General features: G+C 36.0%; 1 protein-coding gene across 1 annotated transcript in view; it reads right to left on the bottom strand.

Moving 5' to 3' along the window:
* Window positions 1-2,017: 2,017 nt before the first annotated feature.
* LOC150087705 (uncharacterized) overlaps window positions 2,018-18,254 on the bottom strand; it is a 198,929-nt gene continuing 182,692 nt past the window's right edge. The window contains exons 12-15 of the mRNA XM_090369854.1: window positions 7,682-7,756; window positions 2,670-2,783; window positions 2,282-2,497; window positions 2,018-2,120 (exon numbers count right to left, since the gene is read on the bottom strand). Coding sequence (XP_090225980.1) covers window positions 2,018-2,120; window positions 2,282-2,497; window positions 2,670-2,783; window positions 7,682-7,756 — 508 coding nt within the window. The remainder of the gene's footprint in view (window positions 2,121-2,281; window positions 2,498-2,669; window positions 2,784-7,681; window positions 7,757-18,254) is intronic.

Here is an 18,254-nt window from a genome sequence, read left to right as displayed (position 1 = left end):
CCATTTGTTAAACAAAGCAAAAGTCATATGATAGATAAAAAAAGAACTTATTAATTATAAAAGTTTTCAAAATTAAGGACATTCAAATTTTTTATTATATCAGAACTAATGTTTTTTATACTAGTGAAATCTTTTGATTTTTTTTATTATTCTTTATAATATTCGTGTAAATACACCATGTTTACCCACAAGTTTAACTACACAAGTAGTGTAAAGGCATCGTTTGATTTTATCTCATATTGTGGCTACCTTCACAACGAGATACCAGGTATTGCACTACTTTGAATAAACAACGCTTCTCTAATAGAGGAGACTACTGTTATTTATTCCCAGTGGGCACCACCACCCAGATGGCACTGTTTCGGAGCTTGTTGGCTCACTCATCTGTGGGCCGGCAGGTACCCTGGTAATGCAAACATGCCATCACGGTTGCAAAGTTAATTCCACAATATGAGCGATGCCAAATGGTATAGGTAATAATAATATTTTGAAGACTAAATGCACAAGGCATAATATGTTATTGGTTGAAGTTAACTATATAATATTGGTGTAAATACACCATAGTTTACCCATGTTTGTTCGAAGTAGTGCAATACCTGGTATCTCGTTGTGAAGGTAGCCACAATATGAGATGAAATCAAATAATGCCTTTACACTACTTATGTAGTTAAACTTAAGGGTAAACTATGGTGTATTTACACCAATATTATATAGTTAAATTCAACCCATAACATATTATGCCTTATGCATTTAGTCTTCAAATTATTAATCTTTTAAAAAATGAAAAGATTTAATGAGACCTAAAAAAATAAAAATAAGTAGGATAAACTTGTGAACTTGATGCAAAATTTTATGTAATAAAAATTTACATCAAGTTTATAATCCCTAATTTGAAAATGCCTATGCTCCATGAAAGTTTCAATAAATGCATCCACCAAAATCAGCGGTCACCAAAATTTTTTATGCTAGCAGGCATAATATGACACTTGTTGAAAAGGCAGCAGGTACCAAAAGAAAAAAATCTTTTATGTGTAAAAGTCGAAACATTACATTATATAATCATAATGCATAAAATCTGGAAAAGGATAATGCTAAAACATTAGTAGTGAGAGATCTATTTTGAGTGTTATGATAGAAATCTGCATTAGCTTTTATAAAGTATTCAAAATACAAATTAGTAATAAGATATATCTGAGTATTCTGTTTATCTATAACACAGCATGTTAGCTACTTATGCATATAAACATATTTTTATAGTTTATAATTGTTAAAGTTAAACTTAAAAAAAAAAAAAAAAAAAATCAACAGCAATTCTTTCTTCAGCAACAACCAGGTAGGTAACTTTAATCATGCCACAGACAAAACTAAAAGGTATAATGTTTGTGACCATAACTTTAAACTGTCAGCTGAAATAATTATAATCATACATTGATATTTTTATAAGTGATTTCATTAGCACTTATTTGTTATGGGTGACATCATTTTTTTGTATAACATTCTATTACTACATTAAAATTATACTATTTTTAAACTATACTATTGAATTTAGAGATTCCTGAATTTAACTTAATATAGAAACAATGCATTCTTAGAATACAATCTATAATTTTTTATGTAATTATAACTTATATTGTTTTTGGCTCTACAGGAAAATCCACTTTAAAAAAAGATTTCCTTCATTAATGTTTGACTCAAAATATTTAAATCTCCTGTTTCATATTTATCTTATTTTTCATTTTTAAATCCTGAAACAAGGGCAATTTAGTATTACTAAATTTAGTATAACAATTCATATATATAAGTATTATATATGAATTGTTAAAACAACACAAAAAACAATATACATTCAACCTAAAAGATTAAGTAAACATTAAAAATATGTACACCCCCCCCTTAGATATAAACAAGATAAAATACATCTTTAACTGATAATTATAGCAAAAACACAACAGAGGAATCAAATTAAACATTCATAAATAAAACATAAATAACAAATACCATTTTGCATTTATAACAATCACAGACAATCTAATATCATAGTTGAAATAGCATCACATGGAAACATATTAAAGCATATTTCAGCATGGAAACATATCAAAGCACATTTCAAAAAAAGATATCTGAAAATAACAAACAAGAGATATTTTTGAATTATAATAACAATAAACTTGGAGCAGAGTAAAATTTTTGGAATTTAAAACCACAAATGAGTTGAATATTTGAATATATGATTATATGATATCCTTTTCACATTTCAGTTATAAGTATAATTTCATCTTACATCGCTGTTTCCACACAAGCTACTACATTTGTAGTGGTAGATGCATTCTGAATAGTAATATCCAGCAAAGGACCTCTGCGAAGATCTTGTTGTGGTCCCCTTGCTCTACTTTCACCACGAGCTCCAAGGTTATTTGGGTCAGGTCCTCGCCATAAAGATGGATCAGGACCTTTATAATTTTTTGGATCTGGACCAACCCATGGCATATATTCCTTCCTGCAAATGTTTAATATAGTTGTACATTTCATACCATATGTTAGTTCTTAATAATTAAAAACCATGTTGTTATCATTGTTATTATTTATTTATGTCCTTTTTTGTAAATTCACCTTCAAAATGAAAAATACTAAAAGGAATTTAAGACAGTTTTTTTATTAATGGTACTTACAGTAAGTGGCTTTCGCATGGTCCCTTCCTAAGTGTAGCATCTGGTCCTTTAGACCTAGTTCTATAACTGGACACAGGTACATGATCTTCTCGAGTACTGGTAGCTTTGGATACCCTATAAGAAAAGTTACTACGACATGCATATTTTGTATTTTTAGTATTTTTAATATAACATTTAATTCATTTTAGAATATTACTGCAATGTCCACTTTATTAAATATTATACAATACTCAATGAAAGCTAATATAGTGACAAAACTCCTTGCTGTTTACATACAAAAGTGCGATAAATTTATAAATGCATGCAAAATATTTTGACACAAAATCTCCATAATGTTGAAAAAGATGATAATTTTGTTTAGAATGTTTTTTGATCTGTGCAAAGATGGAGTAGTATTTTTGTACAGACAAAAAACATTTTAACATTAATAAAATAATTAGATAAGGAATCTATATACTGGGTGTCTCAAAAATATTGGTACAAACGTTTAGGGGAGGTAGGTAACATCTAAAGGAATGTGAATCGCATAGAAACCCAAACCGGAAACGTCACCATAAGTCGGTACACGGCGCTGTTCATCAGTTCACGAGAGGGAAAATTTCTGGTTTACTCATTCAAGCAGTAGTCGCCACACGAAGAGCATGCATTGACATATGAACTGTGAGCTGGCAGACATGCATCTAGTGTATGGATTAGCAGAGGGCAATGGACGGCTCGTCCATTGCCCAAATTTATGGAGAACGCTTCCCAGACAGACATGTACCAGACCACCATTTGTTTGCACATGTGCATCAAAATTTGTGCGATTATGGGTCATTTAGAGGTAACAGGAGTAGTGCGGGCAGACCACATTCGACGCGAACTCCCGCCATGGAAGAAAGTGTGTTGAATGCTGTCCAGAATAATCCTACTACCAGCACATGTGCCATTGCCTCTGCCTTAGGAGTGTCTCATTGCAGTGTACAGCATGTCTGGCACGACGATTCCTTACACCTCTATCATCTCTAAAGGGTTCAGTTACTGCTCCCCCAAGATCATTCTGCACGTGTGGCTTTTGCGCAGTGGTTTCTCCAAGAAAGTGTTCAAGACTTGAATTTTCCAGCCTATGTTTTGTTCACGGATGAGGCTTATTTCACTCGGGAAGGCTTATTCAATCAGCACATTGCGAAGCGATGTTGTGCCCACACATGAGCATTGTGCTTATTCAATCAGCACAATGCTCATGTGTGGGCACAACATCGCTTCGCAATAAATCTGTGGGCAGGTATGGTCGATGACTGTTTAGTCGGCCCATACCTGTTACCGTCCCGTACGAACTCCGCTAAATATCGGATCTTTTTTGAACAAGTTCTACCAGGGTTACTTGACAATGTTCCAGCAAATGTCAGATGCAACATTTGGTTTCAAAATGACGGGGTGCCTGCCCATCAAGGAAGGTGTGTTCGTGACAATTTGAACAGGCGTTTTGAGCGTCGATGGATTTGCCATGGTGGACCCGTTGCCTGGCCCCCACGCTCACCTGATTTATCGAGCCTTGATTTCTTTCTGTGGGGGCCCTCAAATCTATCGTGTATGAATCGCCTGTGGAGACAGAAATGGATATTTCCGCCCTCCACAGGCGATAACAATAACTGCCCTCTTCTGAATGGAATCAAGAAGCCTGAAAGAGATTTTGGGGGCACCACCCCAGATGTGGGAACAATATTCCATGGCAGGGCGGATTTGCGATTTATACAGAGTGAGCAGCTGTTTGGAAGAAAAGTAACGCCGAGAGCGAAAGAGAAAACCAAGTTTTTTAGATGCAGAGGAAGCAATATTTGTAATGTGCTTGTGCCAAGAGAGATTAGAAGTGAGGGTAATCCCCAAAAGAGATATATCATTTTGCCTAGAAATCGGAGAGTCACTAAAGATAAGCATAGGAGCAGAAGAATCCTTTTTGCGAGATATAAGACAAGATTGAGTTTTAGAAGGGTTGAAATCAACTAAGTTGTCTTTTCCCCACTGGAGAATTACCTGAAGATCGGCATTTAAGGAATTGGCAGCAGATTTTCGAGAACTTGAAGCTGATTGAGCTGGACAAGGTTTCTCAAAATGGAAAGTTGAATGCAATGTGCTATCATCGGCAAAACTATGGATAGGATTTCCAGTCAATGGAAGAAAGTCATTGATATACAAGAGGAAAAGAGTGGGGGAAAGAACTGAACCTTGGGGGACACCGGCATTAGTGGAGAAGTTAGAAGACAGAGAGCCATCTACCATCACCCTCAGTGAGCGATCAGAGAGAAAACTGGATAACCAATTACTAAAAACAGTTGGCATACCATAAGATGGAAGCTTGTTTAGAAGACCTTTATGCCAAACACGATCAAAAGCCTTTGAGATGTCAAGAGCAACTACTTGTGTTTCACCGAACCTTTCCATTGAATTAGTCCATAAATGGGTAACATAAGCCAGAATATCACCAGTTGATCGACACTGACGGAATCCATACTGGCGATCGTTGATCAGATGGAAGGTTTCTAGGTAGTTTAAGAGTTGGTGGTTAATTGATTTCTCCATTACTTTAGAAAGAGTAGAAGTAATTGCAATGGGATGATAATTGGATGGGAGGGATTTGTTACCCTTTTTAGGAACTACTGGATATGAGCAAATTTCCAAGCAGAAGGAAAAACACCTTTGGAATAAGAAAGTGAAAAAAGGCGGCAAAGAATAGGAGTAAGTTCAGGAGCACAGGTTTTGAGAACAAGTGGAGAAATACCATCAGGACCTGGAGCTTTCTTGGCATCAAGATTCATCAAAATCCTTCTGATATCCTTTTGACGGAAGACCACAGGAGGCATTGAATGGAGCGTGTTAGGAATGGTGGGAGGTGTTTTACCAAGATCATTAATACATGAGCTGGAAGAAAAATGGGATGCTAGCAGGTCAGCTTTATCCTTGGCTGAATTACCCTTGGCTTAATTAGACCGGGGTTCGAGACCGTGACCACCAAATACGGAGGATGCGGAAAGGTCAGGAAATGACCACCGCATATCCCGGAGCAATATGGCCTTAGTTGCTAATGCTCCTAAAAACCAAAACAACAACAACAATTTATAAGCATATAAATTAAAAGCAAAAAATGAAACCTTCCATGACAAATGCATAACACATACTGAACAAGGATTAGCGAGAAACATCCACGCTCGCGATTTTGTCAACCCTCTCCCACTCACCCACCCACTGAACGCTGATTTGACTGGGAAAGATAATTTTAGCCACGCCCATGTTTGTTTATGGCGGAAGATATTCACGGCGCTTTAAAATTCACATTTTTTTTTTAGGTTTCATTTTATATTAAATCAGCGATCGCGAATACGCGAAACCGCAAATACAGATACCATGAATAGCCGGGGTTTACTGTATAAAGAAATTTTTATGGTATAGATTCACCAATTAAAAAAATAATCGCAAGCATTTTGAAACTGGAAACCATAATGGAGGAATAATAAAATTCAGGTGCACATAATTTTAATATACAGGGTGTTTCAAAATTATGTATACACACTTTAAAAACAAAAAATATAAATTTTTTTACAACAATAAAACTTTAATTGTTCAAACTGCCCTCCATCAGCATTAATGCATGAGTGGCATCTATCTTCAACAGATCGACATAATGAAATTCAAAAATCAGGTGAAATGTTTTCTGCTTCTTGTTGCATTTTCATCCACAATTCCTCCAATGTTTGCAGTTTGTGACTGTAAACCCGATTTTTCAAGATCCCCAACAAAAAAATCGAAAGGGGTGAGATCTGGCGACCTTGGAGGATATTCAAAAGCACTCCCTTGATGACCTATCCAGTGATCATGAAATTCATTGTCAAGATAATCGTGCACAGCTGTATGATAATGTTGAGGTGCACCATCTTGTTGAAAATATACCAATGTACCTGCAAACATGTCTTTGATTTTTGGTACAGGACAATCCCTCAACAAATCCAGATAATTTTTTCCATTAATAGTGCCATTAAATCGATAGGGACCAATTATTCCATGTGAAGACAGCCCCATCTACACAGTAATGCCTGGTAGATTGACATCTTTCTTAGAGTGATGTGTGGATTTTCAGTGGTCCAGTTTGCTTTTGTTCCATATTGCAATTTCCAAGCATGCTGAGGTTCATTGACATTTTTATATTTCCAATACCATTTTATAATTGCCATTCTTTCTCCAAAACTTAATTGGGTACTCTCCATCGTTTTAGAGGTATCTATAAAATAAAACAAAAATTAAATTATTGTAAAAAAATTGTCTATTTTTAAGACAAAACTGGAGAGACAAGTGTCCCCAGACAGTAGAGACAGAAAAAATATAATACTGAATAGCATTCTTTTCTCAAACAAATTACACAAACATTTTACACTAAAGTGATCATTATGTTCAGAATGAACATAAAGTGAAATATGTTTCTTTTTAACTTTATCGGTATACTACCTTCAGTTACAATTAAATTTTATGTGAAAAAAAAAAAAAAAACTTCTTTTTCACAAAATGTCAAAATGTCTTTTTCACAAAATACTGGAGGCTGAAAAGGGAAAAAAAAAAACAGTATTAGGGTTTAGCAACTTGCTATCCTACACTTATTAAAACTGCTCTGTTCAAAATGTGTTCCAAAAATGTTTAATATGTATATCAATGCAAGTTCTTGCTACAAAAGTGTGGTGTCATTTCAATCACTGTTTTCATTTATGCCTGTGAATATATGTTAGCTTTCAGTAACTATACTGCTTCATGTTTATCATAATGAGTTTAGTTATGAAATAAATATTTTGCTCAACACAGAATATGATACATTTCACACTGTATCAGAATTGTAGTATATATAGAACTGACCTTATAAAGTGAATGTAGGAACTATTAACCAAGTAAATGTAAGGCAAGCTCAGTACAGTAATGGGCACAAAGGCAGTAGCATAAGATTAAAAAGAAACAAAAAAAAAAAAAAAAAAACAAAACAGTTATGAACTTACTTGATAATTTCTTTTCTGAATTTTGGACGATTCTGTCCATCTGTTGGCTTTCTTAAGGGGGAAGCAGGTTTATGGCTATAAAACACAGAAAAATTTCTGAGCAGTCATTAAGTATAATCGATGTAGCATGATTACCTGAGCACAACTCTGTGATTTATGACATCTTAAATAAAATGGCCAAATTATAAAATGTATTTTTTATTTTTTATGGTGGCCCAAAAACGCAAGATATTAGAACCTACAATATTCTAGCGCTGTGTATGAGTTGAAGGTTGAGAAGATATTTGTTGACAATGGACTTGAATTTTTTTGTATATTGTAATTTTCAGGAAATGCATATGAAGGAAGGTTGTTCCAAAGAACAGAAGCAGAAGAAACAAATGAGGAAAAGTTAATTCAATGAGTTTGGGATTAAACTGCAGACAGATGCTGACACCAGTTCAGGAAGTGTTTTGGCTCCTAATTCTGGAGAATATTATTGATGGTCAGCTTTACAACATGTAGCAGAAACTGATTCAATTGCTATCTCATATCATACTCTTCCCACTACCAGAAGATACTGATCCAGCTTTCCTTTAAATTTCATCAGATTGCCAGCCTCAACCACTCAAGAATGCAGTTTTTTTCCAATGTAATCTACAACTCACTGACCAAACATAAACTTTCATAGGTTTTATCTATTTATTATTATAATTAGCCATATGGTGCAAGGAAGCCTGAGGCTTTTGCTGCACCAGTCAAAAAAAAAAAAAAAAAAAAATTGAGTTTGTGTGTGTGTGTGTGTGTGTGTGTGTGAGTGAGAGAGAGAGAGAGAGAGAGAGAGAGAGAGAGAGAGAGAGAGAGAGAGAGAGAGAGAGAGAGAGAGAGAGAGAGAGAGAGAGAGAGAGAGAGAGAGAAAGAGTCAGAAGTAGAGGGGAATCACCAAGAAAGAGAATATCCAGCTCATGACCCTGGGTGTGCCAAGCCCATACTCACCAGATGTGAGCCCCTGGGGTAGTATAAGTATAAACCATTGGGTATTTCACCGATAGTTTATATTTAAGCCTCCTAATTTATACTTCATTTTAGTATGAATATTCCACTATTATACAATTTTCACTATTATACCCCTCAATTCTGGGATGTCTAGTTTCCAAACTCTGTAATCCATTATGTTCCTGATTTATCCTCACCAGATGAGATGGCTGTTTTTGGTCCGCTCAAAAAAAAAATGAAGTACCAGGTACATAATAAGTTGCTGTCGCTCTACTCTGAGACTGATAGTGTCACTGATAATGTTACAGTGGCAGCCATTAAAATGTCTTTACTGCAGGAACTCATTATGAAACTGGTATAGTAAAATAAATAAAAAAAGTATTGCTGCATTATTTTTATTGAAAAAATAATTTCAGTACAATGAAATAATTCGTATAAAATATATTATAATAACAATAAAATTATTATTATTATTTTTTTTATGTGAACCCCAAACACGAGAGGTATTAGAACCTATAGTACTTAGTACCGTGCTTGGGTTAACTGTTGGTCTGTGGTAACTGAAATAAGATATATAATTTTGACACTTAAATGATTTTAATTCCCGAGTGAATACTCCATCGATTGTCATTCCATTATGTGTAGTATTTACTAAAGTATTTGACTTAATATCTAAATTGAAGACATCTTTCATAAATTTACAAAACTTCTTTCCAGCCTCAGAATTTAATTCTAGATTGAAATCACCAACGAGAACTATAGGTATACGTCCAGTGGCTCTTCCAATAATTTTGCACTTTCAATGGAATATGGCATCAAATTCTTGTTTGTGAACTTTTGAATTATATCTAATAACATCCCTGGAGTGATGTATATGGCAACGATGAAAATAGAATTACTATTGAATTTGCACAAAGATCCACAAATGTCTCCAATTTCATCTGATACCGCTGTCGCATTGCTGCTATTATGTTGTGCAAAGATATGTGGTGTACTGATGATAGTTGAACCTTCATGTTGCTATATCGCAACATCGCCACTATGAACATCCGACCTTTTAAATTGAGTCACACATTGGAATAGTTTAAGTAATATATGTTCATCATTATCCAACCACGTTTCACTTAATATCAATATTTTGGATTGCTGTAAGATTGTGTCCGTTTCGATATCTTGAACATGGGCCAGTAAACTTTGTACATTCATTGACGATATAGATATACCACTTTGTATGAAATCTTGCAGTTCATCCTGTAGAGAAGGTAGCTAATTTTTCAAGCGATCTAGTTCAGCAGGAAGTTCTATATTACTAGTAGCTTTGCCGTGGTGAAATGTGAAATCGTCGTGGGGATTTGTAATATATAAACCTTGCAACGAGGTCACTCAAGATAACACTTCATATACAAGTTGCTGTTGATGATCTTTCTCATAATTATATACAACTTTGTCGAAGGTCCCTCCTTGAGATTTATGTATAGTCAAAGCATAAGCACATACTAAAGGAAATTGTATATATCTACATATTAATTTCCTATTGTTCTTGAATGGAATCGTAGTCGATCGTTTTATAATAGGTATGGATTGACTAGGTAAATGTTTACCTTTCACATATTGTTTATAACGAGATTGAAGTAACTGTAACCTATTTTTGACTCAGGAAATTTCATCCATACTCGTTTAACTGTTTTGTCGTAACTTAAATTCGAAATATACTAAAGTACCGATTGCACCATTTACCAATCCATCGACCACATCTATATTCATAGTAATCATGTAAGGTTTTCCTTTAAATTATGGTAGAATGTATGGAAGTCCTGCAGTTTCAGTCACTGACATTTTATGAATTTTATTTCGAATCCCTTGCGGACATAAATTAGTAGCATCTTCTTTGGTAACAAATCTCAATTCTATAATTTTAAGTTCATCTGGTAATAAGGCTTCTCCATTGCTTATTTTTATAAGCATTTTAGAAAATGTACTATCGGACTGCTGAACAATTGTACTAATTCATGAAATTGTAGTGAATACCATAATTCTGGAGCAATCTCTAATGACTTGTTTATCAATTCTTTCGATTCTAATATAGAATGAGTAATGTTAGCTGTTATTCTTACTGATTTAAATGTAATTTGCAAATTTTCTGCGGTATGCATTTGCATAATTTTCATTGCCATATATAGCAAAAGTTAGGGAGTTACTCCACAATGATCAGATCTAAGAATTTCACTCAATGTCGTCATAAAGGGAGTAATTTTCAATCCATTTTTAAATTTCAGTGCATGTCCCAAAGATACAGCTAGAAAAGAAAGTTCTTCTACATGTATATCGAATATGAAACTTGTTGGAGATGATTTCTGACCCAGTGCTATACATAAATATTTATTTTCAGACCATAATAATGTTTGTTGTTGAATTAATAATAGTTCATCATTGTTTACGGTTTCCACAATTTCATCTGAATGTTCCTGTTCACTATCATCATTTGTCCCCAAGAAATCGTCACTCACTTTTATGCCGTAGAATTTATACAAAGGTGAATTTATCAAATACCGTAACCATATCTTCACTATTTTCTTCTGCATACATCCTTGTAGATATGGTTTATGTATGAGTTTTCATTTTATATGTACATTAATGGCATAATCGTCATCAATTCTCTAGGTAATTGATGAACCATCGTATTTACGTTAACTGGTACATTTATTACTTGTCCAATGATCCCATAACGTAAACAACGAATTTGCATAAAAGATAATTGTTGTGATATATGAAAGTTACATCCAGTGGAGGCAAATGAGTAGGATATGTTGGATATATAAATCCAGTCGATGTGGGCATAGTTGGTATCTGTCCCTCTTTTAATGAAGTATGACATGTATTACACATCATGAAAGTACACACTTCTGTAGCCAGGTGGGAAGGAGCCGCAGTGCATAGCACATGCTTCTTGATTAGACCGGGGTTCGAGCCCGTCACCACCAAATACGGAGGATGCGGAAAGGTCAGGGAATGACCACCGCATATCCCGGAGCAATATGGCCTTAGTTGCTAATGCTCCTAAAAAAACCCAAATAAATAACTAACACACTTCTTGTAAATGAAATTCATTTTGAAGTAATTCATATTAAGTTGTTGGAAATGGTTTCAAATCTAATTGAAACCATAAACGATAACAAACATAACAACTAAATCCAAATGGGTTTTTGTACACTACTAGTTTTTCAAACTCACTTTCATTTCTAATTTCACTTTTTTTCGTGCACGATATTCCTTCATTCGTTCTGCTGGAGTTTAAGATTCCTGATAAGTTTGTTTGTTTATTTGGTTTTTAGGAGCATTAGCAACTAAGGCCATATTGCTCCGGGGTTATGCGGTGGTCATTCCCTGACCTTTCCGCATCCTCTGTATTTGCTGGTCACGGGCTCGAACCCCAGTCTAATCAAGAAGCGTGTACTACGCACTGCTGCTCCTGCCCACCTGGCAACGGAGGTACCATCCTGATAAATATCAGGTATAGTAGAACTCTGTAGTTCAATTTCATTATGCTTCAGAATAGTTTGACTTTCTAATTTCCTTTTCTTCCATTCACGATATTCCTTCATTATTTCAGCTCAAGTTTTTTTGGGTGCAGTTTGCAAACTCCCAGGCATAACGAAACACTCTTGTTGAATTTCATCTGGATTCACATTTCTGTCCAACTTCCCTATCTTTCTTTCACAATATTCCTTCGAATGCTGGGCTGTAGATTTTGGCACAGTCACTCGCATATTAATCATTATGCTGATATAACGGTATAATGTAGAGTGTCACTGCTCAGTTGTACTTGTTGTGTCACTGCAACTTGTTGCATTACTGCACTTGTTGCGTACAATTGAGTTTTCTTGGCGCATGCATTGTATTGCGTCACTGCAGCCACGAGTACAACACATGTGCATCAGGTTTCATGACAATTTCTAGGTAATGTAATGCTTTTTTCCAAATAAAGCTGATAAAAACGTTTTTAACGTAAAAAAAAAAAAAAAAAAATCAATGTCTTTCCTTAGATGCAGCCTTCGGACCAGAGCACAGTATTACAAATGTAGCGCATCACTTTATTTATATATATATATAAGGTGGTGTTATAATTGATGAGCTATTTATATGTATATATATAAGTACCTCACCAACTTATATACATACATATTTAGCAGCAATATATTAAAAAAAAGAGCAGAATATGAGCAAAGAAACAAATAAATAATGAAGACAGAAGTAGAAATGGAAGGAAAGTGTAAAGAATATGTAGGTAAAATATTAGCATTAGCATTAGTAGAGGCATTTGATGCAAGAAAGCAAGCTTATGCAGCATCAGCCCAAAAAAAAAAAAAAAAAAAAAATAAATAAATAAATAAAAAATAACCACTTCCACTTCACCCCATATATTCACTTACAGAATCACTGATAAAACACAGTATCTTCCTGGCCACCTGCTTATAGGTGATCAAGAAACAAATTGCTTTGTGTCAGTTTTAATCCTTGATAAAAGTCTACAATACAGATTAAATAGATTTAGCATTAGTAAAGGCACATGATGCAAGAAAGAAAGCTTATATAGCATCAGCCAAAAAAAACACTTCTCATTTCACCCATCCACTCACTCCAAATGTTTGTTTAGTTCTGCTTTGAATCTATTTAAGCTATCAACTTTTATGACAAATGGAAGTTTGTTCCAGCAATCAACCACCTGCTGGCTAAAGGCAAACTTTCGTACATCTTTGTTGTTTTTGTTATGGGTTTTTTGGCACCAGGACCTCCTGGGCCATATTGTGCCTTTTCATTATTAGCTTATGACTGAGTTATTAATATAATTGTTATAAGAGGCCATTATATACATTTATGCTTTTCAAGTATAACAGTGCTTCAAAATTTGCATTATTTCCAAGTATGTGTAGTAAAGTTAAAGGTTCCGGCAGATTGGATGCAACTTGAATATTTAGGGCATTCTATTAGAATATGTTTGATTGTTAGCTGAGTCTGACAGAATGGTTGATTGATTGATTTAGATTTTATTGGCGCATTAGCAGCTTTGACTATAATGCGCCAAGACCAGAGACAGAATGGACATTGAGGTGGGTTTTCTCTCATAAGCAAGAACAAATGAGTTGTATATGAGTGTCCAATACGGAGTTTTGCCAAAATCATTTCTTCTCGTCTGCTTTTCCTGAAACTAGAAGTCCACAACTGAGGTTCTTTTTTAATCTGAAATAGTTTATTATTCGCTTGCATTTGCCACAGATCAGTCCATTGAAGTCTACATGCTGTTTTAACAGTGGATTTATAATCAGTGTGTAGGACTTTCAGATGGTAGAATGTTTAGCAGCACGATCTGCACTTTTATTACCTGGGATGCCGACATGCCCAGGGATCAGCAGAAGGTGACCAACTGTTTGGATGTTTGATATTGGTATAATTGAGACCATATCTGTTTCAGAATGGGATGTTGGGAAAAAGTAGTAGATTGAATGGCAGTGACGGCACTTAAGGAGTCGGTATATATAACAGCTTTCTTGATTTGCTGCTTGGTTATATTATCCAGAGCTAGTTTTATTGCATACAATTCTGCGGTATAGACACAGCATTCTGTAGGAAGAGACACAGCTATTGAAAAAGCAGAAGAAATTGCTGCAGCACCTACAGCTTCATCTGTTTTGGAGCCATCTGTATAAATATGAAATTTCTCTGCGTTTTCTAAGGCGTGGGCTTCATGCAGCTGCTGAAAGTTGTTGTTTGGAAGGGAGCCTTCTCTCCATCTCAGAAAGAAATTATCACAGAGTGGCGAGTATTGAGACCAGGGATATTCAAGAGGAGCAACGTCTTCAAGGATATGCTGGAGGTTAATATTCCAACTGAGCATCAGTTCTTGCAATCTAATAGGTTTCCATTAGGTTTATTACGGTATAGCATTTCATACTGAGGGTCAAACAGGTATTCCCAGCAAAGATGAGATGGAATACTTTTAATTTTTGCAGCATAGCTACATAGTAGGGATTTTTGTCTGAGGTGCAATGGCAGTTCATTTGCGTCAATATACAGGCTGTGGACTGGAGACCTTCTGAAAGCTCCTGTGGCTATCCTTAGGGCACTATGTTGAACAGTATTCAGACGTAACAAGGCATTGTTTCTTGCAGAGTCATAGACAGGTGACCCGTAATCTAAGCGGGACCAGATAAAAGTTTTATAAAGATGGCCGCACATCTATCCTATAACTGTATTTTCCTCAATTTGAATTTATATCCTCTCATTCTGAGCAAGAGGAAGAATCCCAGCATTGAGCATGCTCAAACTATTAAAGGCTTTCTACAGCTCAATCAGATCACCTCAGAGGTGCCTAGTCTCCTGACACTGTAATTTGCAAAAATTAATCCTTTCTTTGAAAAAGCAACCCTTTGTTCCATTCACTAAACTTGTTGTCCTACTCTGTACTCGTTTCAGCAGCTCTACATCCTTCTTAAAATGGGGCCTCCAGACTTGTATACAGTACTCAAGGTGTGGCCTGACCTTTGCCTTTACAAGGGGATACTCACCTCCTTATCCCTGCTAGAAACATTCCTGTAAATCATTCACAAGATACCATTAACTACTGTTGCAGACTGCTCAGAAAACTTAATATCCACATGCAAAATTACACCCAGGTCCTTTTCATTCTCTACCACTATCACTGTAATCCCACACAGTTGATACGTTACTCTGGGGTTACTGCTTCGCGTATGCAGTACTTTACATGTGCCAATGGTAAACTTCACTTGCCACCTCAGCCCATCTGCTCAACTTTTCTAGATCCTATTGCAGCAGTGACTGTCATTAGTGTCATTAATAACCCTGCCAACCTTCATACTGTTTGCATACGTGGAAATTAAGCCTGATATACTATCATCAATAAATACAGAAAACAATAATGGATCCAACACTGAACCCTGGGAAACTCCACTAATAACATTAGTCCATGAAGAGCAGTGTCCATTGATTGCCACTCTCTGTCTTCTCCCACTCAACCATACCTTTATCCACAGCAGCAATTTGCCTCCGATGCCACACTGCTCCAATTTGTGCAGCAGTCTTCCATGTGCAACAGTATCAAATTTCTAAGATCTAAATATATGATATCAAAGTTATTCTTTGCATCCAGTTCCTTTGTGATCACATCATAGTATCCAATCAAATTAGTCAGACAAGACTTCCCCTTAACAATCCCATGCTGTGTCCGAGCTATAAATGAACTTTTCTAGATAATCCTGCAGTGCTTCTTTAACCAGTGCCTCCATTAATTTCCCTGTAACAGAAGTTCAACTAACAGGTCTGTAATTATTTGTGTTGCCTTTTGATGATCCTTTGTGAATTGGGGTCACATTTGCACATCTCCAGTCAATGGGTACCTCCCCTGAGTCCAAGAAAGCTCTCATGATTAAGGCTAAGGGTTTGTTTACTTCCTTTGCTGCCTCCTTTAATATAAGGAGGATAATTAAAACATCCTTTAATCTTGCACTGCTTCTATTGAAATGAGCAGAAGCCTGAAAAACAAGATGCAGGATATTTCAGAGACTGCTGGGAGTCATTGCGGTACAAGTAAACACATGGGTTGTGTTAGGGTAGCTAAGAATAGAAACAGGTGCATGTATACCTGCGTGTACACCAATGCTAGGAGTTTGGTAAATAAATTTGATGAATTTGAGGTATTGCTCAAAACATCAAAGGCAGATATTGTTGGGATATCAGAGACGTGGTCACACAGATATAAGTAATGCGGAACTGGAATTTTGGGAATACAATGTGTATAGAAAGGATAGACAGGACAGGAGGGGAGGAGGAGTTATGCTATTAGTTAAGAAACACATAAAGTCCAAGGAAGTGAAGCCAGTCGACATCGATGGACAGGGCAGTGTCGAGTCAGTTTGGTGTGACATAAGCATAGGGAAATCAAAATTGAGAGTAGGAGTGTGCTATAGGCCTAATCACTCTGATGAGTATAATAAGATATTGTACAGGGAAATAGAGCAGGCCAGTAATTCAGAGAATCTTATAATGGGGGATTTTAATTTCCCAGATATTGACTGGAATTGTGGGTTGGTCACTCGCACTCTAGCAAGGCTTTTGTGGATTTATTGGATGATTGTTTTCTACATCAGCATGTTCGTGAGGCAACAAGAGGGAGCAATACTCTTGATCTGATTATCAGTAGTGATTCTTCATGCATTAAGAATCTGCAGATAAATGAACCACTAGGTGGCAGTGATCACAGTGTGTTGAAGTGGGATTTACTCAAGGAGGTAACTACCATCAGAGGTAAAGGGAAGGGTTTTTGTTTTCGTAAAGGCGACTATGATGGTCTGAGGCAGTATTTAAATTCTATACAGTGGGACCAACTGATGATGTTACCAACAGCAAACTCAAAATGGGAAGCATTCAAGGAACTAATCTTGGAGGCTACTAAGCTTTACATACCAACTAAGAAATATTGTTCAAGGTTTAGGCCTAAATGGTTGTCAGATGAACTAATGAGACATGTGGCAGAGAAGAAAAATGCATGGGATACATACAAATTAATGGGTGACATGGAAGCCTATGATAGATATAAGTTGGTCTGTAACCAAGTCACAAAGGAGATTAGGCACGCAAAGGCAGACTATGAAAAATCCTTGGCAAAGGATGCAAAGAAAAACAGAAAAGAGTTCATTACATATTTAAACTCAAGAAGGAAAGGAATGAATCAGATTGGTCCACTGGATATTGATGGTTCAACAGTTGAGGATCCTGCTCAGGTGGCTAACAATCTAAACGAGTATTTTGCATCTACATTCACGCATGAGGAGTTATTCAGGAAGGAGAATGATGTAGGTAAAGTAAACATTGGCAGTGAGCTGGATGATTTTGTAATAACTGAGAGGAAAGTGGAGGAGAGATTGTTGAGGATAAACATAAAAAAGGCACCTGGGGTGGATGGGATCTATCCAGTTATATTAAAGGAGGCAGCAAAGGAAGTAAGCAAATCCCTAGCCATAATTATGAGAGCTTCTTTGGACTCAGGGGAGGTACCCATAGACTGGAGATGTGCAAATGTAACCCCAATTCACAAAGGAGGATCAAAGGCTGACACAAGTAATTATAGACCTGTTAGTTTAACTTCTGTTCCAGGTAAATTAATGGAGGCACTGGTTAAAGAAGCACTGCAGGATCATCTAGACAAAAATTCAGTTATAGCTCAGACGCAGAATGGTTTTGTTAAGGGCAGGTCTTGCCTGACCAATTTGATTGGATACTATGATGTAGTCACAAAAGAACTGGATGCAGGGAATAACTTTGATATTATATATTTGGATCTTAGAAAGGCTTTTGATACTGTTGCACATGGAAGACTGCTGCACAAATTAGAGCAGTGTGGCATTGGAGGCAAATTGCTGCTATGGATAAGGGGATGGTTGAGTGGCAGAAGACAGAGAGTGGTAATCAATGGACACTGCTCAACGTGGACTAATGTTATTAGTGGAGTTCCTCAGGGTTCAGTGTTGGGTCCGTTGTTGTTTTCGGTGTTTATGAATGATATTGATGATGGGATATCAAGTTT

Source organism: Mastigoproctus giganteus, chromosome 3 (genome assembly GCF_048544385.1).
Source record: "Mastigoproctus giganteus isolate SK-2022 chromosome 3, ASM4854438v1, whole genome shotgun sequence".
NCBI lineage: Eukaryota > Metazoa > Arthropoda > Arachnida > Uropygi > Thelyphonidae > Mastigoproctus > Mastigoproctus giganteus.
The sequence above is the reverse complement of the archived record's forward strand: the minus strand, read 5'-3'. Positions and strand labels throughout refer to the sequence as shown.